The sequence below is a fragment of the Lissotriton vulgaris genome, unplaced genomic scaffold, assembly GCF_964263255.1.
Source record: "Lissotriton vulgaris unplaced genomic scaffold, aLisVul1.2 SCAFFOLD_695, whole genome shotgun sequence".
Taxonomy (NCBI): Eukaryota; Metazoa; Chordata; class Amphibia; order Caudata; family Salamandridae; genus Lissotriton; species Lissotriton vulgaris.
Window position 1 is genome coordinate 785,464 of NW_028244086.1, and position 26,322 is coordinate 811,785.

Below are 26,322 nucleotides of genomic sequence, written 5' to 3' on the forward strand. Positions count from 1 at the left end.
AGTACATATGTTATCCCGAGTGTAAACAAACTAAGAGTGAGTTTAATGCTATGAATGTATTGCTGTTACTATTGGTATACAGACAATCTTGTGTAAATAGTCCTATGTGTATAATTGTTGGGCTCCACAGGCCAGCCCCTTCACCTCTGTGAGCACGCACCTTCACTCGATACAATCACGATATGTATTAACACCTCTAACTTAATCACCTTGTTGCGCAGTATAATCACACTCACATTATCACAATTAGTGCCAGGTAAATCTCAGACCATTCCAAAATGGCCGCCCCAATTCTTTCCCTGAACATCGGCTAGTCCTTCCTCAGATTGGGCTCTATGCCACTCCAAAATGGCTGCCGCAAACGCAGTGGGAATGGCCAGTCCTTCCTCCATGTTGGCAGCTCACCAGCTATAGCCATCCGGAAACGAACCGAGCAACACTGGAGCAGCGGATCCACGATGACAGAGAAGAGGAGAGAGACCACCGTGTCTCCACCTTCAACCCACCATCGAGCAAACTGCGGAGTAAGGTAAACGCCAGCCCAGGCCCCCAAAATGTTGGATAAATATGGCCACACATGGCATTCCTAGCCTTATTCTCGCGTCTTAATTAAATTACTTCAATTTTCCTTCCAATCCAGCATCCGAGACCGCTGTATTAAAGCGGTTACATAACCCAAGGAGCAACGCACTCCTACATCCGAGCCCCACTAATAAGGAAGACTCGTGAACCTACGGCCTTTTTCAAACAAATTCGTCTAAGACAAGGTAAAGGTTCTGCCCGGCACTTTTTTGCGGGTACTCACATCCGGCTCAGCTTTTTCCCTCACCGTGTAATTCCTGTTTTCAGGCACCTTCTAATCCTGGGCACTTCGCAGTACCCCTAAACAGCGCCTGACCAAGACAACCTTAGAGACTTGGCAGGTTAGTGATATCCCTGGCTATGCAAACAGCCATCGCCTATTAAAAACCGGGCACGAATAGTATCACCTAACTTCGGCCGCAATGTTCATCACGACTCCAACCCTCACCTATTCAAAACCCGGCACGCATGTTATTAGTCACCTAACTTCTGCCGCAACGTCGATCACGACTTAAAAATATCTGACGGACACAATGCGCCATCAATTAATGCCTCAGGAATTCGTCACTTTTCCCACGAGCACCACAACTTAAATCTGACAATGACCATGTGCACAAGTCACAATGTTGATCCTCCGCCGACTCCCTGCGCCGTTCGCTAGTCTAGCGTCGCACCGTCTTGACACCTGGCTAATTAGTCACTGAATAGTTCACCAATTCACCGCACCGATTTTTGGTTATCCGATTCCTAATTCTTTCACTCACCTGATCAAGAAGTATTGTGTATATTGATGTGACCAACTAGTCCAAATTCACGATGACGCAACTTTCACTGAGCCACGGCCCCTGAGTTGGCCCCCACTTGCATGAAATTATTGCACACAGCTCAATCACAACTATGGACAAAGATATTGGTTCTGACTAGGAGTGGCCAGGTAGCCACATATTGACCTCGCTACTACAATTGTTTCTATGTTTTTATGTCACTATTTCAGGCGGATGCCTCATGCTGTTCTCTCATTTTCCTCCCCTTTACTTCTACAGGCGTTCGCAATGGAAACAGGCAGTGATTAATACAGTCCTGATGATGATCCTGGTTCATTAGGAGCCAGGGGATCGAAACGTTGACGCTTAAAACAGTGTTGCAGGAAATCCATTTGTATATTATTCTGTACACACTGTATGTCGAAACTTGCTGTAATTGATTATTAATTCGCGAGCGACAGTTGGCTTGAAAACTCTTTTTGCCTGTAAAAAACTTTCCTCTTGATTCACTTACTTTCCGTATTCTATGGTCTTTCTAATTCTTGGGATAGGTACAGGATTGTGCCCTATCTAAATGTTTGTATGTGACCCTCTTTAGGTCAATCAAATTCCTTTTAAGTCTAAATTAAACATTCCTCGCCCGGCTGGGCCTGGAAACTGGACTATTGTACTGATTGTGGTCTATAAGTTTATTTGTTTGTTTATTGAATTCCCTGAGGACCCTTGTTCTCTATAATAGCAGATTACCCATGGTCCAAAGGTATCTTTTGGGTTCCCTTGTTTACATAAAAAATAGTTGCGTCCACTGTCCAAAACACTCCCACCACCAGCAGTATATGTCGACATGGCCTGGTGGTGGTTGCAGCGGGTATTGTGGCCCTGTTGGGGCTCTGAGCTGCATGATGAGTAGCTCCATGGCATCTGTTGTTCTTCTGGTCTGGCTCGGGGCTGGGATCCCTTTTCTGGTGCAGGCTGTCCGACTTTACACCAGGTCTTGTGTGGCTCGTTGAGAATGTTGCGGAGTGGTGCAGTCCTGTCAAGCGTCACGCAACAGGTGTGACGCTCACGCATTTCAGTGCGGTGATCCGCATCACCGCACTGAAATGCAATGTCACACATTTTGCCACCTGCTGCCAGGCGAGCCACCAGCTGTGCCTGTCACTGTGCCCGCGGCTCTCTCTGCTGCTCCCAGAGAGGTGCGCCTGCTTCCGTCGTGTCCCACAGTTAACCAGACTACTGCTGCATCTTTCAGCTCTGAGAGCGCTACAAATGTATCGACTAGAGTGCCGTCACGTCCGACCCGTAACAGGTTAGTAAAGCGGCGGGGGAATCTGAGAGTGCAGGCTGCCTGCTGCTCACAGCCTCTCTCATGCCATGATGGCAGGCCGCCCACCGCGGCCGCAGGGGACCAGACGCAGCGGCAAAGCACGTAGAGGTTGTGATCTGGATTGGCCAGCGGTTCAAAAAGGGTGAGATCGGCTGCCCCGGCGGGTGAGTGTGGTCTGCTGCCCATGGCGAGAGAGAGAGCGAGAGAGGTCTGCAGCGCTGGATGCGGCACATCTGCAGCGCTGGATGGGTTACATCTGCAGCCGAGGATCGGTGATAGCCACATCTTTATAGAAGTGAGACCCGCAACCCTGGAGGGATGAGACCCGCAGCTCTGCACCAGTGAGATCAGTAAACCCGGGCCAGTGAGATCTGCGAGCCTGGACGAGGGAGATCTGATCGCAGGACCATGGAGGATGTGAGTACTGGGGCTGGCGTATTTATTTCCTGCCCGGCCCTTTGAACACTTTTGAGAGTTGGGTTGAGGCAGGGAGAGATGTTATGGTAGTAAATGAACGTCCAGCAGAGAGGGCCTGCAGTGTGCTGACCCTGCACCCCTTCACCATTCCTTGGGCATCCAGTGTGCTGACCCTGAGGCCCTCCCCCACTGAGGGACCCGCGGTGTACTGCCCTGGCCTCATCCCTCTTTATGGCAGTCTACATGCCTGCTCCCCTCCGCTCCGTTCAGTGGCTTTGCACCACAGCACAGGGCCAGCGCTATCCACCCGGCACAAGGACAGCTCTGGTCCGAGAGGTGGACCTTTCAGTAATGCAGCAAGTGCAGTAGCACCTGGACCTTTTTTTGTGAGGAGCCATTAAACCCCAATGATGCTTGTTTTAACTTACTAACCAGCCAGGTGTGCTGACTATACCAGGCTGCCTCCTTCACCGCAGCATCATGTCCAGCTCAAGTGTAGTGGCACAAGGATCAGTGTACGGGCGCTGCTCACCGTGCTGGCTCTCCCCTCTCCCGATCTTAGACGTACCCCAGGGTACTTACTGACGCTATTCACCCCCACATGAAAGACACCCCCACGGTCCTGACCCTACTCACCCGCACTGGCCCTCCTCACTCTCTACCTCAGAAGTATCTCCAGGTTCCTGGTCTTAGCCACCCTCCACATCAGAGCTACCCCAGGGGTACTGGCCCTATTCACCCTCCACATCAGAGGTACCCCAGGGGTGCTGGCCCTACTCACCTTCCACATCAGAGGTACCCCATGGGGTATTGGCCCTACTCACCCTGCACATCAGAGGTACCCCATGGGTACTGGCCCTACTCGCCCCGCACATCAGAGGAGCCCCATCTCACCCTGCACCGCAAGAGCACTCTCTGTGCACCTACCTTCTCACTCTCCATCTCAGAAGTACCTCCAGGGTACTGACGAGGTGCAAGTCTAAAAAAAAAAAAAAACCACAAAAAAAAACCTGCTCCTAACTTTGTGTGCATAGAGAGCTTTGATTTAATATGTTGCAAAGGAGCTTCCTGATATTTGTATGATTCTAAGTATATTTACTTAGACATGAGTATAAATGAAAGTCGTTTAACCATCATTTCTTACGCTTTGCAGCAGTTAACTTTTCTAGTTTGCTCAAATTGGTGTCATATCTGATATTTATAAGTTTCCCTTGTTTTCATAGCTTGGTTTTGCTGGCAAGAAAGTGTCACTCATAGTCATTAAAATGTCACTCATAATTACTCTTAAATTATGAAAATGTCACACATATAAATCTGAAACCTTGGCAGCTATGCAGTGGTGTTGTCGCGACTTTTTGAACGGGAACGCCTACTCTGCATCTCATTAGCGATAGTCGACGGAGTCATCTGTGGTGTTTTTTGCAGCTGATACCACAGGGAAACTAGTGTTATGGAATTTTAGCACCAGCTTGTGAATGGGGCGATAAATTTGTCGCGTCTTTGGCTGCGATAAAGTGCTGATAACTCAGCTATAGATCCTTGAGAATATACCCCCATGTGTACAAAGCCTTGTTGGTCTCGGACAGTATATTTTTCCCTCCATCCAACTTTTCTGCGCTGTTGTCTCAGTTCTGACTCCTCTAGTTTGAACAACTTGCTGTGCACAGCAGAAGTAAAAAGGATACTATAAGAATGAGAAACACTGCTGCAGCCTCTATCAAAGTGCACACCAATGTTATTTTAGCCAGACTGTCGAAGAAATTACACAGTGGAAATATTAATTTGGGCCCCATATTTTTCTTGAGGGTAAAAACCCTACAGGAAAGGCCGATCTCGGTATTTATTTTTCGAGTAATTTTCTGAGATCCCTCCCAAGTGAAGCTTTTTAGCCTTATTGTTTGAAATGTATACTGTATTATGAACCCACTAATCCAAATTTGAATTAAAAAATCAATTGGTGAGAGAATCGTGTTTCGACCGTGCTTTAGTATAATGAATGGTTTGTATTATATGCATAACGTTTGTACTATACGTGAGTGTAACACTTCCTCGGTGCTTCGAAATTATTTTAAATTATAAGGAGTGCTGTTATTAGAGGTCTCATTGACCAATTGTACTAAATAAAATTCGGGCCCCTTTCTGGTCCGCTCCAGATATAGGCAGCATTTCCGGAGTGCTCGAGCAAACCGGATGTTTGTAGTATAAGAAACCCGTGTTTGTGATTGGGCTATCCAGTAAAAACTATACAAGCATTCCCCCTTTAAAATGTGTTCTATGTGTGATTGCACCACTTTGGTGGATGCCTGGGAGTGATTTACTTTTAAATACTTTTTTGGGTCAGCTACTGTGCATAAAGCACTTCCGAAGTACACGCTGGTGCTAGAAGCAACCCGTGTTTGTGATTGGAGGATCTTATGATCCAATAGAAAGTGTGAAAACATTTGTATGCAACGGGAATGGAAAAAATGTAGTATGATTGGAGTGTTGTCATTTGTTGTATTTTTTATCCAATAGAAATCTTGAAAACGCCTCCCCCCCCCATTTGACCCGCTTAATGTAACGTAACTTGTTCTATTGTACAGTGCTCTGACACCTTCGGTTAAAGTCCGCGCTTTATAAAAATGCATGAATAAAATAAATACATAAAATTAAAGTATTACAGGAGTGCTTAGGGAAACAGTTAACAGCATGATGGTGGAATGAGCCAGTTACCGTGATTCGCTAATTTTGCTCCAATGGTAAATGCCGTAGCACTTGTTCCTTTCTGGTCCGTAGGGATGTGTGGACCTGTTGCGAGATACAGACAGCTGTAATTCTATGTCAGTCCACGGAGGCTCTGATTATGCTTCTCTTATCTTTACTGACCAAAACAGCAGCCAATAAACAACTTTAAACTTGCATGATCCCGGAAGGACAACCCCCTCCATTAGTCTGCACCAATCACTGTCCAGTCCAATACAATAACAGTCTATGCAAAACCGGAACCTTCCTCTTTCTTTGCGATGTCCTCCGCAGTCCAACCAAGACTGGAGCCCAACGTGGCAACTATCGCATCCTCTTGTCCGAAGGGGAAAACTTCTCCTCAGCTGAGACCCAGCTCAGTCCGCAGGAATCGTACTCAGGTCTGTTTATGCTGATCACCTGAAACGAAAAAATATGTGGTAATGGTTATTCCAACATCAAGGAATACAACAAGCCATAACATAATTCGGGTGGGTAAAATATATCACATCTGCAAATCGACATACCAAGTACATTACTGGCAACTCGGGTGGGATAATCCTCGCCTCCGTGTCGCGAATGCTAGACAATTTTTCATTCTATGTCAGTCCACGGAGGCTCTGATTATGCTAGTTTAAAGTTTCTCCACCACCACCGAGGCCACATCAACAATAGGTTTATGATAAAACGTTTTAAAAGTAGATTCAGATGACCAATCAGCCGCAGTCATGATGTCCTGAAGCCGAGACCCGGCACCAAAGGATTTTGAGGCCATAGCCCCTCGAACAGAATGAGCTCCAAACTTGGAGGAATCAATGCCCGCCAGACTCAACAACCAGGAGACCCACCTGGCCAGAGTAGCATTGGTGACTGGGCGGAAAGGTCTCTGTAGAGAAATCAATAATTGACCAAAATCGTTCCTAAATTCTCTAGTACAGTCCTCATATACCTTCAGACATTTTACTACACACAATTTACTGTGGTGAGGAAAAGCAGGATAAGAAATACATTTTGAATGTGTTTTAGTACGTTTTGAAATCGTGAAGGAAATTCCCGTAGGAGTAAATACTCTACCTGCTAAATCCAGTGCTCGAATGTCCGAGACTCTTCTGCAGGAGATCAAGCAAATCAAAATCGTAAGCTTCACTGAGAGCTGTTTCCTAGACAGACCCTCATTCGCCGGCCAAGCCGATAAAAAACGTAAGACAACAGAAACGTCCCAAAGCTCCGTATACTTAGGCTGAGGAGGGTTCACCATCCGGATCCCCCTGACCACCTTACACACCAGTGGATGTTCCCAGACAGGTCTACCATCCACATGCGGATGCCCCGCCGAAATGGCCGATCGGAAAGTGTTCACCGATCTGTATGCCAAGCCTGACCGAGCCAAATCAGACAAAAAATTCGCAATCACAGAGACATGTGATCCCACCGGATCTCCCTGTTGCTCGTTACACCAACCAACCCAGCGTCTCCAAGCCGACTCAAAACGCTTGTGGGTGGAAGGCGCCCATGCCTGTGACAAGAAGAAGAGAGTGTCTTGAGAAACTCCTGGCACTTGCCAGCGTCTCCTGAAAGTCTCCACGCCATGAGAGACAACTGATCCAGAAGGACCAGCGGATGTTGAAGGCCACCAGGGTCTGTCAGCAGGTCTGGGAACGATGAGATTTGCACCGGAGGTGCGCATGCAAGACTCATCGCGACCTGAAACCACGCTTGGGTTTTCCAACATGGAGAGACCAAAATCACCTCTGCCTTCTGCCTCCGAATCTGAGCCAGAACCCTCGGGATCATGATGAACGGGGGGAAGGCATACAGAATGCCTGTCGTCCATGAATGAAGAAAGGCGTCCGAGCTGATCGCCAACGGATCCGGACGCCAACTGAAAAAATGGGGCAACTGTCGGTTGAGTCGTGAGGCAAACAGATCTATTAAACACGGACCCCACAAGCGGTCCAAGGCCCTGAAAATCCTGGGATGCAACCTCCAATCGCTGGTATCCCTCAAATACCGTGAGTTCCAATCCGCTGTCACGTTGACAGACCCCGGAATGTACTCCGCCGTCACCGATATCTGATGGTCCAGGCAATAGTGCCAAAAATCCTTGGCAATCTCCGCAAGTAGATGAGATCTGATGCCCCCGAGGCGATTTATGTACCGTACCGCGGACACATTGTCCATGCGTAGGAGAATACAACACGAGACCTTCTGAGGGGATAGAGTCCGCACCGCAAAAGAACCCGCCAGGAGTTCCAGACAATTGATGTGGAGTTTCAATTCTTTGCGGGACCATCGGCCCCCGGTCTCCACCGAGCCGCAACGGGCTCCCCAGCCCCACCGGCTCGCATCCGACTCTATCACAACCTCTGGGGTGGCCGCAAAAATGGCTCTGCCGTTCCAGGCTTCCAAATGCTCCAACCACCAGTTCATCTCCGTGCGCGCGTCCGTCGATAACACTACCTGTTGGGCGTAAGTCAAGCCCTTGCGAAGGTGTAAGGCCTTCAAGCGTTGCATCGCTCTGTAGTGCAAGGGACCCGGAAAGATCGCCTGGATGGAGGAGGCCAAAAGCCCCACCAGGCGAGCCAAGGTCCTCAAGGAAATTGTCGGAGAGACAAGTGCTTTCCTCAACTCCTTCTTGATTGCCACCCTCTTCTTGAGCGGAAGGAGCTACTGGGCTTTCACAGAGTCGACCTGGAATCCCAGAAATTCCATAACCTGTGACGGTACCAGAATGGACTTCTGCAAGTTCAAAAGGAAACCCAGGTCCTGAAGGAGGTGAACCGTCCACGATAAGTGGAGCGAAACAATCTCCGGAGAGCATCCCAAGATCAGGATGTCGTCTAGGTAGATGATCAATCGTACGCCTCTTTCCCTCAGACACTAAACTATCGGTTTCATCAGTTTGGTGAAACACCAGGGAGCGGACGAGAGGCCAAAGGGCATGGCGGCAAACTCGAACCATTTGCTGCGCCACTGAAATTGAAGAAACCGTCGATGCGGTGGAAAAATGGGCACCGTTAGGTAAGCGTCCTTCAAATCCAGACGTACCATCCAATCTTGTTCTAACAGGATGTCTCTCAGTAGGTGTATGCCTTCCATTTTGAAGTGGCGATACACCACCCATGCGTTGAAATCCCTGAGGTTTAAAACTAACCGAAAGCCCTGGTCCTTCTTTGGGACCACGAAGATTGTGCTCGTAAAGCCGTGATCGTGCGGCAAAGTTTCCACAATTGCCCCTTTCCTGAGCAAAGCCAGCACCTCTGCGTCTATGAAACTCTGTTCTTGTAGGGAAAAATGTAGTGGCGCGGGCGCTTGTCGCTGCGCGGGGGAGGCATAAAACTCTATGCGATACCCTTGGACGGATTGTAACACCCAGGGATCTGTTGTTAGTTCCCGCCACCTGTGAATAAACAAGGCCAACCTGCCCCCCACCTTGTGTTCTGTTGCACAAAGAATTCGTACCTGAGTAGGAGTTGTCTCCTGAGTTATTTTGCTGTCCTCTGTAACTTCCTTTCTGTCCTCTGCCACGACCTCCTCGATTACGGGAGGGGTAGAAGTTGGGGCGTTGGTAGCCTCTGCCTCTCTGCTCACCTCCGCGTGAGGTCTGATTAAAACCTCGGCCGGACCCTCGACCTCGCTGGCGTCCGGCCCTGTCAAAAACACCGATGTGAAGCACCCTCTTAATTGTAGTCTGCGCTTTGTCCAGCGCGGAAAAAGTGGCAACGTACTTGCCCATTTCTTTAACAAACTTGTCTCCGAAGAGCATGCCGTTAGCCAGAGAACCAGGTTCGTTGGAGGCCATCTCCGCCAATTGGGAGTCTATGCGCATAAGAAAAGAGCGCCTCCGCTCCGTAGACAGCGCCACATTCGTGTTTCCCAGAAAGCACATCGTGCGTTGGGCCCATTCCATGATGTCAGACGTGTCCATAGGCACGCCTTGTTCTTTAGCCTTGACAGCGGCCTCCAGAATCTTAGTGAGGGGTCCAGAGACGTCCAGTAACTTGTCCTGGCACCCCCGCCAAGCCTTATCCAGTCCTTTTTTGGGGGTTTTAGCAAACTTCCTCATGAACGCTGTCATGGTAGGGTCAAGGTCCGGAGTATCCGCCACCTTCCCCGTCACCGACGGTCTGAGACATTCCGACCTCAGAGTGGCTCGAACCCCACTCTCAAAGCCTTGGCGCAAGTTATTGGTGACATAATGCGCAACCTCGGCACAAGGCACCCACTCCGTGGATCTAGGGTGAATTATATTATTGGGGTCAAATAGAAGGTTCCTAGGGACCTGACTATCATCGGCCTTGAAAGCTGTGTGCCTAGTTTTCTTAAACTTCTTCTTAGAAACTATAGACTCCACCTCCGAGTCTGAAGTATCAGGCGGCGGCGAGGATGACTCCCCTGAGGTCTGATAAGCCATAGAGCCATGGTCCCTCATCACTGACCTGGCCATCTGCGCTATCTTGTGGTCTTGGGACTGACCTGAAGTATCCCCCTTTTGTGAGGATTTAAACTTCCTCTTGCCCGATGGATGATGGGACTTGGTAAAAGGTTTTAACGCCTTAATCAGGGCCTTACTGACAGAGCTCTGGTCGTGGGTAGCCAGAGCTTCGCCTAAGTTCTCCTCCAGTTGTTCTTCCTCAGGCTCATATTGTTCATATTCATTAAATTCAACCCACTGGTCGCCCTCCTCGGCGTAATACACCATATCCAAGCAAAGGAGGTGAGGAGGAGATTAATAGGGGGGGAGCAGCCCAGGGGTTTCGCCTCTACACACACACTATGCAACCCCAGTTGCCAACACACCACAGATGCAGGCCAATATAAGGTGGAAGGAGACCCCTTGCACAACCAAAATGCTCCCCTAGAGCAAGCTCTTATTCCGGACACGCTCCGGTCAGCGTTAAATTGAGGCCAGGGATTTATGCAGTCATAAACGCGCAGATCGCGAGGAGCCGGGAATCTCAAAACGAAACTCGGCTCCTCGCGCATGCGCGTAACGCTGGGGGCACACACTCGACTGCTCTCTGTGCGCGGCAAAGCCACGTCTGCCTCCTCCTGCTCCACCGCCCCCTAACGTGCTCAGACACACAGCGCGCGTCGCCGGACGGCGGACCGGGCACAAACCCGACGGTAAAAAACGCTCGTAAGCCGCAACCAAAACAGCGTTGTCGCGCTACAACCAGCCGCGCATTCGCGCATACACCATGTAAGAAATTCAGGTAATTCACACCATAAACCCTCATTCACACACAAATAAGGGAAAGGTTGTATTTTTTAATCAATAGAAATCTTGAAAACGCCTCCCTCCCCCCACATTTAACCCGCTTAATGTAACGTAACTTGTTCTATTGTACAGTGCTCTGACACCTTCGGTTAAAGTCCGCGCTTTATAAAAATGCATGAATAAAATAAATACATAAAATTAAAGTATTACAGGAGTGCTTAGGGAAACAGTTAACATCATGATGGTGGAATGAGCCAGTTACCATGATTCGCTAATTTTGCTCCAATTGTAAATGCCGTAGCACTTGTTCCTTTCTGGTCCGTAGGGATGTGTGGACCTGTTGCGAGATACAGACAGCTGTAATTCGGTTTTTATTATGCTGATTTCGATTTATATAACAAGCCCTAGCTTTCATCCAATGTGCTAGAAATACGGGCCCCCTTCTGGTCCGCCCACGAGCACTCCAAGAACCCCTACCACACCAAGGGCGAGATGACCACGCTCTGTACATATGTAATATGCATTGGTTAAACCCTTATTGCTCCAACTTTTCTTAAAATGTAATCTTGAGAGAATGAAAAATTGTCTAGCTAACGCGACAAAGAATTAACAATTCTATTAAGGACACAGGAGGCGAGAATTATGCTTCTCAATCTTTACTGAAAAATACAGCAGCAAAGAGTTAACTTTAAACAAGCATACCCTGGAAGTACAACCCCCTCCAGGTCTGCACCAATAGTAACACAACAGTAGGCATGAATGTTCGAAATGACGTAATCACTTCCGCTTTCTTTGTAAAGTCTATAAACAGAATCAGGACTGAAGTCAACTCCACGAGGAACATCAGAAATCCTCCAAGAACGCAGGGGTTTTGTCAAGACGTTCGTCAGGACATTTCAACCTTCAGAATTGGGTGCCTTGGTCACCTGAAACAAGAAACACAGCCATAACACCCATGTCAGACTGAAAGAAAAACAGTCGCAATAGAGAATTGGGTGGGGAAAAAATAAGAGGTCAAACAAAGCATCAAATAATGTAATCAGTATCAGAAGTAAGTACATAGCATGTACAAAATACAATATAACATCCTGGGTGGGATAATTCTCGCCTCCGTGTCCTTAGTAGAATTGAAAATTCTTTGTCGCGTTAGCTAGACAATTTTTCATTCTATGTCAGTCTACAGAGGCTCAAATTATGCTAGTTTAAAGTTGCTCCACTACACCCGACGCAATATCCACAATAGGTTTGTGATAAAAGGTCTTAAAAGTAGACTCAGAGGACCAGTCCGCCGCAGTCATGATATCCTGTAACCTAGACCCCGTGATAAGGGGTTTCGAGGCCATAGAGCCTCTAACAGAGTGCGCTCCAAAAATGGAGGAATCAATACCAGCTAGGGTCAATAGCCAAGTAACCCACCTGGCTAGAGTAGTTGAAGAGACTGTGCGGAAAGGTCTCTGAAGTGATATCAAAAGTTGACCTGCTACATCATTTCTGAATTCTCTGGTACAGTCTTCATAGACTTTCAAACATTGCACAACACATAGCTTGCTATGATGTGGAAAAGCAGGATAAGAAACACATTTAGAATTAGTCTTTGTACGACGAGAAATTGTAAAAGAAACTCCAGAGGGAGTAAATTCTCTACCTGCTAAATCCAGAGCCCGAACATCTGACACACGTCTACATGAAATAAGACAAAGTAACAGAGTCAGTTTGGCCAATAATTGTTTGCGCGACAAACCTTCATAAGCCGGCCAAGATTGTAAATATCTCAAAACTATGGAAACATCCCATAATGTTTGATATCTATGTTGAGGGGGATTTACCAACCTGATACCTCGCAAAACTTTACAGACCAAGGGGTGTTCCCCTACAGGTCTACCATCTACATGAGGATGTCCCGCCGAAATGGCTGATGTAAAATTGTTTACCGTCCTATAAGCCATGCCGGATTTGGCTAATTCAGACAAAAAATTCACAATCACAGAGATTCGAGATCCCAAGGGATCACTCTGTTGTTCACCACACCAATGCACCCATCGACGCCAAGCGGATTCATAACGCTTGTGAGTGGAGGGTGCCCAAGACTGGGAGAGAAAGAAGAGAGTGTCTTGCGAAACTCCCGGCACTTGTCAGCATCGCCGGAAAGTTTCCACGCCATGAGAGACAACTGACCTTGCAGGACCAAAGGATGAAGAAGACCGACTGGGTTCGTTAACAACTCCGGAAAGGACCTGATCCGAACCGGAGGGGCACATGAAAGATTCATTGCTCCCGGAAACCACGCTTGGGCTTTTCAACAAGGTGAAACTAGGATTATTTCCGCTCCCTGTCGGCGAGTCTGAGCTAACAGCCTTGAAATCATTACAAATGGTGGAAAGGCATACAGAATGCCCATCGTCCATGATTGAAGGAAGGCGTCCGAGCTGATCGCCAACGGATCCGGACGCCAACTTTAAAACAGGGGAAGTTGTCTGTTGAGTCGAGACGCAAACAGATCTAGAACACACAGGCCCCATTTGGAGTCCAACGCTTGGAACACACTGGGATGAAGTTTTCAATCGCTGGTGTCCCTTAAAAAACTGGAATTCCAATCTGCCACCACATTCAAGGAACCCAGAATGTATTCTGCCGTCACTGAGATGTGATGGTCCAGACAATAATGCCAAAAATCCTTGGCAATCTCCACTAAGAGTCGGGACCTGGTACCTCCCAGACGATTGATGTAACGAACCGCGGACACATTGTCCATGCGCAGAAGTATACAACAACTTGCTTTCTGAGGAGAAAGAGTTCGAATAGCAAAAGAACCCACCAACAGCTCTAGGCAGTTGATATGAAGTCGCAACTCCTCCTGAGACCACCGACAACCGGTCTCCAGTGTCCCGCAACGAGCCCCCCAGCCACAGCGACTGGCATCATACTTGATGATGGCATCGCCGCAAAGATTGCCTTGCCATTCTAAGCATCTATGTGTTCTAACCACCAATTCATTTCTAGGCGAGCCTCCAGAGAGAGCGCAATCTGTTCTGCATAATGTAAGCCCCTGCGAAGATGCAAGATTTTTAACCTCTGTAAGGCCCTGGAATGAAGGGGACCAGGAAATATCGCCTGAATGGATGCCACCAACAATCCGACGAGGCGGGCTAACGTCCTCAATGATATTGTCGGAGAGGCAAGTGCTCTCCTCAACTCTTTCTTGATCGCAGTTCTCTTCTTGAGAGGTAAGAGTAGTGAAGATGTCAAAGAATTGACCTGAAAGCCCAAAAAGTCGATGACTTGTGATGGAATCAGGAGAGATTTGGGAACATTGAGGAGAAACCCTAACTCTTGAAGGAGACGGATAGTCCAGGACAGATGCAGCTGAACTATCTCAACCGACTGACCCATGATCAGAATGTCGTCTAGATAGATAATTAGTCTGACTCCTCTCTCTCTCAACCACTGAACAACCGGTCTCATGAGTTTTGCGAAACACCATGGAGTGGACGAAAGACCGAAGGGCATGGCCGTAAACTCGAACCATCGATTGCGCCATTGAAATTGGAGGAAGCGACGATGAGAAGGAAAAATGGCAACGGTTAGGTAAGCATCTTTTATATCTAACCGAACCACCCAATCGTGGCTCAATAACATGTCTCGTAAGAGATGAATACCCTCCATCTTGAAATGACGGTACACTACACCCACATTGAAATCCTTCAGGTTCAGAACTAGACGAAAGCCAAGATTATTCTTGGGCACTAGGAAAATTGTACTCACAAAACCGTGCGGATGGAGATCCGTTTGCACTATAGCCCCTTTGATCAACAAAGACTGAATTTCTTCGTCGATGAAACTCATCTCTACAGGGGAAAAACTTAGGGGTCTCGGAGCCACTGTTTGATTGGGAGTGGAATAAAACTCTATCTGGAAACCCTGAATAGTCTGATGGATCCAAGGGTCTGAAGACAGGGCCTCCCACCTGGGAAGGAACTGTGCCAGACGACCTCCCACCATGTGATCCCCATAATGTAAAATGGGTACCTGAATACGAGGAGTCTTCAGACTGGAACTGCTGGCCTCGATAGTTGCCGCGCTGACCACGGCCCCTGTCGCCTCTGTTTCTGGTCGGATAAAATGTGGATCTCTGGGCACCTCTGCCCCATTGATCTGAACCTCTAGAGGTCTGATTTCCACCTCGGCCGGAACCGCGACCTCTAAAACGGCCGGCCCTATTAAAAACACCAGAGTGAAAAACTTTCTTGATATTGGCTTGTGCTTTATCCAAAGCCGAAAATGTTGCCACATATTTTCCCATTTTCTTTACAAAATCCTCTCCAAATAGCATGCCATTGGCTAAGGAACCTGGTTCCGTGGTTGCCATTTCTGCTAGCTGAGGGTCAATACGCATCAAGAGGGATCTTCTCCTCTCAGTGGATAATGCCACATTTGCGTTGCCCAAGAAACACATGGCGCGTTGCGCCCAATCCATTACCTCTGAAGGATCCAGAGGAATACCCTTGTCTTTTGCCATAATGGCAGCGTCTAAAATTTTAGTCAGCGGGCCAGAGATGTCTAAAAGCTTGTCCTGGCATCCTTTCCAGGCTCTATCTAAACCCTTTTTTGGGTCCTTAGCGAATTTGCGCATGAAGGTAGCCATATTTGGGTCCAAATCCGGTGTATCTGCCACCTTGCCCAACAAGGATGGTCGAGGACACTCAGACCGAAAGGTGCCTCTGACTTGGTTCTCAAAACCCTGTCTTAGATTATTTTGCACATAATGTGCCACTTCCACACAGGGCTGCCATTCCTTGGAACGAGGATGGATTACATTTTGAGGGTTAAACAAGAAATTTTTAGGCTGCACCTCTTCTTGTGCGCCATAAAACATGTGCTTGGTCTTCTTGACCTTCTTTTTGTGTTTAACTGAATCATCAGAATCCGAAGTATCAGGAGTAGTTGGAGACGAGTCTCCCTGCGTATCCCTGTCAGCCAAGGAACCATGGTCCAAAAGCACACTCCTTGCCACATTCAACAGGGCTTAAGCCGAAGCCCGAGAGGAAGAAGAGGGTGTGCTAGCGGATTTAGATTTTCTTTTTCCAGAAGATTTTAAAGTCTTCGCTAAAGTCTTCAGCGCCTTGATAAGCGCCTTATTCATTAAACACCGGACGTGGGTATCCTGGGCTTCTAAAGGTAGCTCCTCCACAGTTTCACCAAAAGGTTCCTGATATTCTTCATATTCGTTGAATTCAACCCACTTGTCTTCCTCCTCAGCGTAGTACGCCATAATTTATACAGGAGGGCTGAAGGAGTTCTAGGGGGGGAGAACCCAAGGGCAAAGAAGACCTCTTAATTAGTCAAAAAACAAAAGGACCTGGGTCAAAAATATTAATTCATATGTGGCAGGAGCATGCCCTTATTAAACTTCCCTAATGCCAAGCATCAATCTAGAAACGCTCCAGTCAGCGTTCAAACTGAGCCAGGGATTTGACAGGCACGGAAATTCCACACAGCGTGAAGAGCCGGGCTTGAATTCAGTAACCGGCTCTTCACGCATGCTCAGAGAAACCCGAAGGCGAGGCTAAGCCATACCCTGCTCCCCTCGTGCACCGAAGTGCGTAGCTCTGCTCCCTCGCCACAGCCCGCACTAAGGAACTGAACCAGAGAGGCACCGAAGCCTCAACTCCCTCTAAGGTAGGGTACAACACTGCAAATGAAGCGCGAAGACGCGCGACTCTAAAAAGGCACACACGCAATAAAGCAATATGCAAATTTAAACAAAGTGCACGGGAAGCGAATCGCTACTCCCGAGACAGAAAATAGAAGCGCAAGCTCGCGCTCACAACCGTCAGCGCAGCGCGCTATAAATTCAAGTATAATTAAGTAAATAAAGCATTTCAAAACACACGAAATGTAATAGAGGAAAAAAGTCACTTATCTCGCTGCTGCAGCAGCAAAGAAAGAAGAAGTGATGACGTCATTTCGTACATTTATGCCTACTGTTGTGTTACTATTGGTGCAGACCTGGAGGCGGTTGTACTTCCGGGGTATGCTCGTTTAAAGTTAACTCTTTGCTGCTGTATTTTTTAGTAAAGATTGAGAAGCATAATTTGAGCCTCCAAGGACTGACATAGAATTGTTTATCTGTAACTCTCACCACGAGTAACTGTAGTAGATACACGTATTGTCAAAGACTATCACATTACTCTGAATGAAACATTTTCTAGCTAACGCGACAACGAATTTTCAATTCTATTAAGGACACGGAGGCCAGAATTATGCTTCTCAATCTTTACTGAACACACAGCAGCAAAGGGTTAAACTTTAAACTGCATACCCCGGAAGGACAACCCCCTCCAGGTCTGCACCAATCATATCACAGTAGTATGAATAAATGTCCACAATGACGTAATCACTTCCTCTTTCTTTGCAAATGTCTATAAACTGAAACAAGACTAAACCCAAACTTGACATCGAACCGCGTCAGCGACCAATCCTCTTCAAACGTAGAAGGCCGGTGCAAAACTTTGTCAGAACAGCTCACACTTCAGGATTGTTTTCCTTGGTCGCCTGAAACAAGAAACATAGCCATAACACCTATGTCATAACAGTCATAAATTAACAAATCGGGTGGGAAAAAATAAGAAGTCAAACATTAGCATTGAAATATGTAAGCAAATAGCATTATAACCATTATGAAGATATGTAACATATAAAGTAATCCATCCTGGGTGGGATAATTCTCGCCTCCGTGTCCTTAATAGAATTGAAAATTCTTTGTCACGTTAGCTAGAAAATGTTTCATTCTATGTCAGTCCACGGAGGCTCAAATTATGCTAGTTTAAAGTTGCTCCACTACAACAGACGCAATATCCACAATAGGTTTGTGGTAAAAGGTCTTAAAAGTGGACTCAGAGGACCAGTCTGCCGCAGTCATAATATCCTGTAACCTGGACCCTGTCACTAGGGCTTTAGAGGCCATGGATCCTCTCACAGAATGAGCACCAAAAACGGAAGAATCGCTTATCGAGGGAACATCTGTACACCCCCGTTTGAAGAAAATCCGGAAATTTCTCTATCCCCCTGATCCAACATTCCTGAAAGAATCTACTCTTTTTTCTGATTCTCTGACTTCCCCACTGACTCCTCCCCCCGGCCATTTCCATCGCTTACCTGGTCATTTATCCTGTATTGAGGATCTCCCCCGTCGGAGCACGACTTTGTCTACAATGCTTCCCGCCTTGAGCTTTGTTTGTTTGTTTCTCTTTTTGTTCTTTTCTAAAAAACGAAAATAATCATAGCCTGACTCCATCCTGTGTTGCAGAGACTTGTATCCTGTATTTTGCCGGACCTCTAGGGTTTCGGCCGCTGCTTTGTGATATTCAATGACTGCTCTCTATGCTCTAGCGGCCGGCCCCTGTGGTTGTAGGCCCGTACTTGTAACCATATTTGCATTGCATAATAAAGTTAAAAAAAAAAAAGGAAGAATCAATTCCCACTAGGTTCAATAACCAGGTAATCCACCTGGCTAGAGTAGCAGAAGAGACTGGGCGGAAAGGTCTCTAAAGCGATATCAACAATTGACCTGCCACATCATTTCTGAACTCTCTGGTACAATCCTCATAAACCTTTAAACATTGCACAACACACAGTTTGCTATGGTGAGGAAAGGCAGGATAAGTAATGCATGTAGAATTAGTCTTAGTACGACGGGAAGGTGTAAAAGAAACTCCAGACTGAGTAAACACTCTACCTGCTAAATCCAGAGCACCTATGTCCGACACACGTCTGCAGGAAATAAGGCATAATAAAAGCGTCAGCTTGGCAGACAATTGTTTGCGCAACAGCCCCTCATTAGCTGGCCATGATTTCAAGTATATCAGAACTATGGAAACATCCCATAATGTCTTATAGCTAGGTTGAGGTGGATTTACCAATCTGATACCGCGTACAACCTTACAAACCAAGGGATGTTCCCCTACAGGTCTACCATCCACGTGAGGATGTCCTGCCGAAATGGCTGATCTAAAATTGTTTACTGTCCTATAGGCCATGCCTGATTTTGCCAAATCAGATAAAAAATTCACAATCACAGAGATACTAGATCCCAAGGGATCACTCTGCCGTTCACCACACCAACGCACCCATTATCACCAAGCGGATTCATATCGTTTGTGCGTGGAAGGTGCCCAAGACTGGGAGAGAAAAAAGAGAGTGTCTTGTGAAACGCCCGGCACTTGCCAACGTCACCGGAAAGTCTCCATGCCATGAGAGGTAACTGACCTTGCAGGACTGAGGAATGCTGAAGGCCCACTGGATCCGTCAACAAGTCTGGGAATGACCTGATCCGAACCGGTGAGGCACACGATAAGCTTGTTGCCACCGGAAACCATGCTTGGGCTTTCCAACATGGGGATACTAGGATAATTTCCGCCCCCTTCCTGCATGTCTGAGCTAACAACCTCGGAATCATGACGAAGGGTGGAAAGGCATGCCCGTCGTCCACGATTGAAGGAAGGTGTCCGAGCTGATCGCTAACGGATCCGGACGCCAACTGTAAAACAGGGGAAGTTGTCTGTTGAGTCGGGACGCAAACAGATCCAGAGCACACGGTCCCCATTTGGAGTTCAATGCTTGAAACACACTGGGGTGAAGTCTCCAATCGCTGGAGTCCCTCAGAAATCTGGAATTCCAATCTGCCACCACATTCGACGAACCTGGAATGTATTCCGCCGTCACTGAAATGTGGTGATCCAGGCAGTAGTGCCAGCAATCCTAGGCAATCTCCGCTAGAAGTCGGGATCTGGTACTGCCCAGGCCATTGATATAACGTACTGCGGACACATTGTCCAGACGCAGAAGAATACAACAACTCGCTTGCTGAGGAGACAGAGTTCGAATCGCAAACGACCCTGCCAATAGTTCTAGGCAGTTGATATGGAGTCGCAACTCCTCTTGGGACCACCGACCCCCGGTCTCCAGTGTCCCACAATGAGCACCCTAGCCCTACCGGCTGGCGCCGAACTCTATGATGGCATCCGGAGTCGCCGCAAAGATGGCCTTGTAATTCCAAGCGTCCATGTGCTCTAACCACCAATTCATTTCCAGACGAGCCTCCCGTGAGATCGCAATTTGCCTGCATAGTGTAAGCCTCTGCGGAGATGCAGAATCTTTAACCTCTGTAAGGCCCTGTAATGTAAGGGACCGGGAAAAATCGCCTGAATGGACGCCGCCAACAAACCCACGAGGCGGGCTTACGTCCTCAATGATATAGTCTGAAGAGGCAAGCGCTCTCCTCAACTCTTTCTTGATCGCCTTTCTCTTCTTGAGAGGCAAAAGCAGCCTAGATGTCAAGGAATTTACTTGAAAACCTAAAAATCCGATCACTTGCGAAGGAACTAGAAGAGATTTGGGAACATTGAGGAGAAATCCCAACTCCTGAAGGAGTTGGATAGTCCAAGACAGATGGCGTTGCACCACCTCTACCGACTGACCCATGATCAGAATATCATCCAGATGGATTATGAGTCTGACTCCTCTCTCCCTTAACCATTGAACAACCAGTCTCATGAGTTTCGTGAAACACCATGGAGCGGACGAGAGACCGAAGGGCATAGCCAAAAACTCGAACCACTGACTGCGCCATTGGAATTGGAGGAAGCGCCGGTGAGGCGGAAAAATGGCGACCGCCAGATAGGCATCTTTTCGATTCAATCGAAAAAATCCAATCCGGGCTTAACAACATGTCCCTCAAGAGATGAATACCTTCCATTTTGGAATGACGGTATACTACTCCCACATTGAACTCCTTCAATTTCAGAACCAGACGAAACCCAAGATCTTTCTTGGGCACCAAGAAGATTGTACTCACAAAACCGTGCGGATGAGAATCCGTCTGCACTATAGCCCTTTGTTCAGTAACGACTGAACTTCCTCGTCGATGAAACTCATCTCTACGGGGAAAAACCTATTGGTCTGGGAGTCACCAATTGCGTGGGGGTCGCATAAAACTCGAGATGAAAACCCCGAACTGTCTGACGTATCCATGGGTCGGGAGACAGGGCCTCCCACCTGGGAAGGAACTGTGTAATACGACCTCCCACTATATGATCCCTGCAATTTAAAATGGGTACCTGAATAAGAGGAGTCTCCAGACTGGAACTGCTGGCCTCTGTAGCTTCCACGTTGTCCACGACCCCTGTCACATCTGTTGCGGGTCGGATAAAATGTTGACCTTTGGGAACCTCCTCTGCCCCATTGGTCTGCACCTCTAGAGGTTTGATTATTATTATTATTATTATTATTATGGAATTTGGTAAAGCGCGCGGCTACCCCCACCGGGGGTGTCCTGGCGCTGAGGACAGGAACGGTAGTGATCAAGGCGACTAGTAGCAGGAGAACAGGTATGTTTTCAATTTGGACCTGAAGAGGGGTTCTAATTCGGTGAGTCTGAGGTTAAGCGGTAGGGAGCTACACAGCTTAGCAGTGACCACTGCGAAAGCTCTACCTCCTCTTCTATAACGATGAAAGCGGGGAGGTAGTAGGAGACGGAGGTGGTTAGATCTAAGGGAGCGGACTGATTGGACCTGCTTCAATCTCTCTCTGAGATAACCTGGCCCATACCCACTGAGTGCTCTAAAGGCCAGGACCAAGGCTTTGAACTGTATGCAATGTGAGATCTGGAGCCAATGCAAGTTCTTTAGGTACGGGGAAATGGAGTGCCGATAGGGGACATGACAGATCAGTCTTGCCGCCGCGTTTTGGACAATCTGCAGTCGGTGCCGTAAGTATGCAGGCGCCCCTATATAAAGACTATTGGAGTAGTCCAGGTGTGAAGTGATGAGGGCGTGCACAACAGTCCTCATCGAGTCCCTAGACAGATAGGGGGAGATTTTTTTGATCATCTTTAGTTTGCCAAAACAGGCAGGCTTGATTCCGGTCTAGGAAAGACATGGCTTGATAGTTCGGGCTGGACTGTTCCCATGAGGCACAGGGTCAAGGCTGATTTGCATATAGCCATTGTCTGACATAGGGTGGTGTGGAGTGCAAAAAAACGATGGATTTAGGCCCAGATCTTTGTACTGGAGTGAATGTAAGACATTGTTCTGCATTCTGTCCATCAACTGTGTTTTTTGCAATTTTCACCCCGAGTGGGCTGGGTATGCTCAGACGTGAGTCCCAGGCTCTTCACATGACTGGAGTCAAGCTATCCAGGCTGAAGAAGGCTGATAGCCAGAAACCGGTCCTTGGATGCTTGATTCCGGTCTAGGAAAGACATGGCTTGGTAGTTCGGGCTGGACTGTTCCCATGAGGCACAGGGTCAAGGCTGATTTGCATATAGCCATTGTCTGACCTAGGGTGGTGTGGAGTGCAAAAAAACGATGGATTTAGGCCCAGATCTCTGTACTGGGGTGAATGTAAGACATTGTTCTGCATTCTGTCCATCAACTGTGTTTTTTGCAGTTTTCACCCTGAGTGGGCTGGGTATGCTCAGACGTGAGTCCCAGGCTCTTCACATCACTGGAGTCAAGCTAGCCAGGCTGAAGAAGGCTGATAGCCAGAAACCGGTCCTTGGATGCTTGATTCCGGTCTAGGAAAGACATGGCTTGGTAGTTCGGGCTGGACTGTTCCTATGAGGCACAGGGTCAAGGCTGATTTGCATATAGCCATTGTCTGACCTAGGGTGGTGTGGAGTGCAAAAAAATGATGGATTTAGGCCCAGATTGTTGTACTGGGGTGAATGTAAGACATTGTTCTGCATTCTTTCCATCAATTGTGTTTTTTGCAATATTTACCCCGAGTGGGCTGGGTATGCTCAGACGTGAGTCCCAGGCTCTTCACATCACTGGAGTCAAGCTATCCAGGCTGAAGAAGGCTGTTAGCCAGAAACCGGTCCTTGGATGCTTGATTCCGGTCTAGGAAAGACATGGCTTGGTAGTTCGGGCTGGACTGTTCCCATGAGGCAAAGGGTCAAGGCTGATTTGCATATAGCCATTGTCTGACCTAGGGTGGTGTGGAGTGCAGAAAAACGATGGATTTAGGCCCAGATCTTTGTACTGGGGTGAATGTAAGACATTGTTCTGCATTCTGTCCATCAACTGTGTTTTTTGAAATTTTCACCCCGAGTGTGCTGGGTATGCTCAGACGTGAGTCCCAGGCTCTTCACATCACTGAAGTCAAGCTATCCAGGCTGAAGAAGGCTGATAGCCAGAAACCGGTCCTTGGATGCTTGATTCCGGTCTAGGAAAGACATGGCTTGGTAGTTCGGGTGGACTGTTCCCATGAGGCACAGGGTCAAGGCTGATTTGCATATAGCCATTGTCTGACCTAGGGTGGTGTGGAGTGCAAAAAAATGATGGATTTAGGCCCAGATCTTTGTACTGGGGTGAATGTAAGACAGGAACGATTTTACCCAAGCCAGTGGAGTGCCCTGTATTCCTGCAAAAAACGATGGATTTAGGCCCAGATCTTTGTACTGGGGTGAATGTAAGACAGGAACGATTTTACCCAAGCCAGTGGAGTGCCCTGTATTCCTAGGTCACGCAACCTATTCAGTAGTATGGAGTGGGTCACTGTGTCGAAAGCCGCGGACAGATCGAGGAGCACCAACATGGCAAGCACATCTGTGTCCACGCTCTCTCTTATGGTCTCTGATACTTCCAGAAGGGCTGTCTCTGTGCTATATCCGGATCTGAATCCGGATTGAGAGTCATGCAAGAGGGTGTTGGATTCCAGGTAGTCGGCCTATTGCTCCTGTACTACTTTTTCCAGAATCTTGGCAGGTTTAGGGAGGAGAGAGATAGGTCGGTAGTTGCTAAGTACCGACGGGTCAGCATCCGCTTTCTTCAATATGGGGATAAGCATTGCCTGTTTCCATTCTGACGGGATTTGGCCAGAGGAGAGTGAAGTATTCCAAATGGAGACCAAAGGGGTGGTGATAAGTGGACCCAGCTGCGTGAGTATTTGAGCTGGGACGGGGTCTGGGGGAGAGCCAGATTTACATTTTTGCATTCTATGTTGGACTGAGTCTCTAACAATAGGATCAAATGCATCAAATGTGGTGGTGCAGGCCGGAAGAGGGGGGAGGACTGACAGCGCCTCACCAAGCCCTTTAGGTGGTGTAAAAGAGGTGAAAATATCCACAATCTTGTGATGAAAAAAGTGTGATAGGTCATCACAGAGTTCTTGGCTCGGTGAGGAGAGACGGGTAAGTGCTGAAGGCTTTGTAAAATCTTTCACGATTTGAAAGAGGGTTTTGGCCGAGTTGTCAGCGGAGTTGATCTTGTTGGAGAAGTATTCCTTCATAGTGACTTGTTTTAACTTGTGAAACCTTTTGAGCACAGCTCTATATATATTTTTTTCGATAGGGTCATAGGTGCGTCGCCATTGTCGCTCGAGTTTTTTACATTTGCTTTTCTCCGCACGGAGTTCCGGGGAAAACCATGGAGCGGAGGGCTTCGATCTGGCCGAGGAGAGGGGGAGAAGGAGGGCGATCGTATTAATCGCTGTGATAAGAGTGAAATTGAGTTTTTCCACATCTGCGTCTATATCCTTAGTCGGGAGCCACTCCATATTAGAAAGTACTGGTTCAAGGGCGTCATGGGTGACCTTGTGCCATTTCCTGCCCAGGTTAGGTTTTACACTATTCATGATTACTGGGGGGGGATAGAGAGGGTGAAAGGGATGAGTGAATGGTCAGACCAGGCCAATGGACTCGGAGTCAGAGTAGAAAGTGCTGGCAGGCTCGAGAAGATCAAGTCTAGGGTGTGGCCTGCCATATGGGTGGGATTATGCACTCTCAGGTCCAAGTTTATACCTGCTAGTGTTTCTACGAGGGACCTCGCTTTTGGACAGGAAGGATCATCCACATGTAGGTTAAAGTCACCTAAGATGGTAAAATGCGGGTGTTTAAGGGAAAGGTCAACAGGGTGGCCAATAACTCAGTGAGGTGAGAGGGCTGTGTGCCAGGGGGATTGTAGATTAGGGCGCCCGCCAGGACCAGATGAGTGGGGTCCGTGATGCTGAAATACATTGCCTCGATAGGGCCGGAGTTAGGCAATTTCCTGGAAGTTATTTTCCATTGGGACCGGAAAATAATAGCAACCCCCCCTCCCACTTTAGTCCCTGGTCGGTTAATCCCTACAAAGCGGTAGTCTGGGGGGATTGCTAACGATATATCAGGGTTAGAATAGTCTTTGACCCATGTTTCGGTAAGGAACATCTGGTCCCATGTGTGGGTGGTGATTGAAAGGAATCCACTCAGAAAGTGGTAGTGATCCCTAAAGTGATGGGGAGCACACAGTGTAGTTTAAATGCCCCTCACACACCAACCGGCCCCTTGGTGTCATGCTTCATCATCGGGGCCTTCGCACCCCTCTACGGGATGCGGCGTGCTACGACTCACGGATACGTAGGAGCACTTGATAGTGAACTATGTGTAGGTGTGTGTTTAGGGAAGGAGTGTGAGTAGTGAGGTGAGGTGAAAAAGTGAAGGTTAATTAAAAAATACCTGGCTCGTAGGAAAAAATTATTTATTATGTCCTCGGCTGGTATTGTTAAAAAGGTGCAAAGTGAGGTTGACAAATATACGTATTAGGGTATATCAACCTCTAAAAAGCGTCGACATGTTTTGGAGTACAGCGACTCCTTCTTCAGGATGAGGATATGCACGTTATCCTCACCTGTGTCACTTCTTACAGTCCAATCTCGAACCAAGTTTCCAAACTGGTCAACAAACATTGGCGTACTCTAACAAGCGGCTCACTGAATCTGGAACAACCACTGTTTGCTCACAGACGTGACAGGAATCTAAAGGACATGCTCGTCCACACTAGACCTCCCACACACAAAGTGGAACAAACAAGGTTACAAGGAATACATGGCCATCACCCTTGTGGCAACTGTAACAGCTGTCATTTAACCAAGAAGAGCCAGACACTCACCTTCACGAATGGTACCAGTTGGGAACAACGCACATTCACCAACTGTAACAGTAAGAACGTTGTGTACCTAATCACATGCCCCTGCAAGAAGGAATATGTGGGCATGACAACAAGGCAAGTCAAAATAAGGATCAATGAGCATAAAAGCAACATAAGATGCAAAAAATCAACTACAAAAATGGCAGCCCATTTTCTTGAATACCAACACTGTGTTAATGAAATACACTGGACAGTGATTGAGCAACTGCCTACAGAAGCAGGGCTATTTGAGAAAGAGCAGCGGTGGGTGTTCCGTCTTGGGACTGACACCACTGGGCTAAATGACTCCATTCCATGGAGCCAATTACGCTGATCTGTTCTGATGAA

The 26,322-nt window shown here is 47.7% G+C and overlaps 1 protein-coding gene and 1 pseudogene across 1 annotated transcript; both read right to left on the reverse strand.

Moving 5' to 3' along the window:
* Positions 1–6,075: 6,075 nt before the first annotated feature.
* On the reverse strand, positions 6,076–10,513 carry LOC147668160 (uncharacterized). Its single transcript, XM_086948739.1, has 2 exons — positions 9,274–10,513; positions 6,076–6,231 (listed from the first exon to the last, which is right to left on the reverse strand). Exons 1-2 carry the CDS (start codon positions 10,511–10,513, stop codon positions 6,209–6,211), a joined length of 1,263 nt encoding a protein of 420 aa, XP_086804865.1. The 3' UTR covers positions 6,076–6,208.
* A 4,249-nt stretch (positions 10,514–14,762) lies between these two features.
* Positions 14,763–16,360, reverse strand: LOC147668161 (uncharacterized; annotated as a pseudogene).
* Between the last annotated feature and the right edge of the window lie 9,962 nt (positions 16,361–26,322).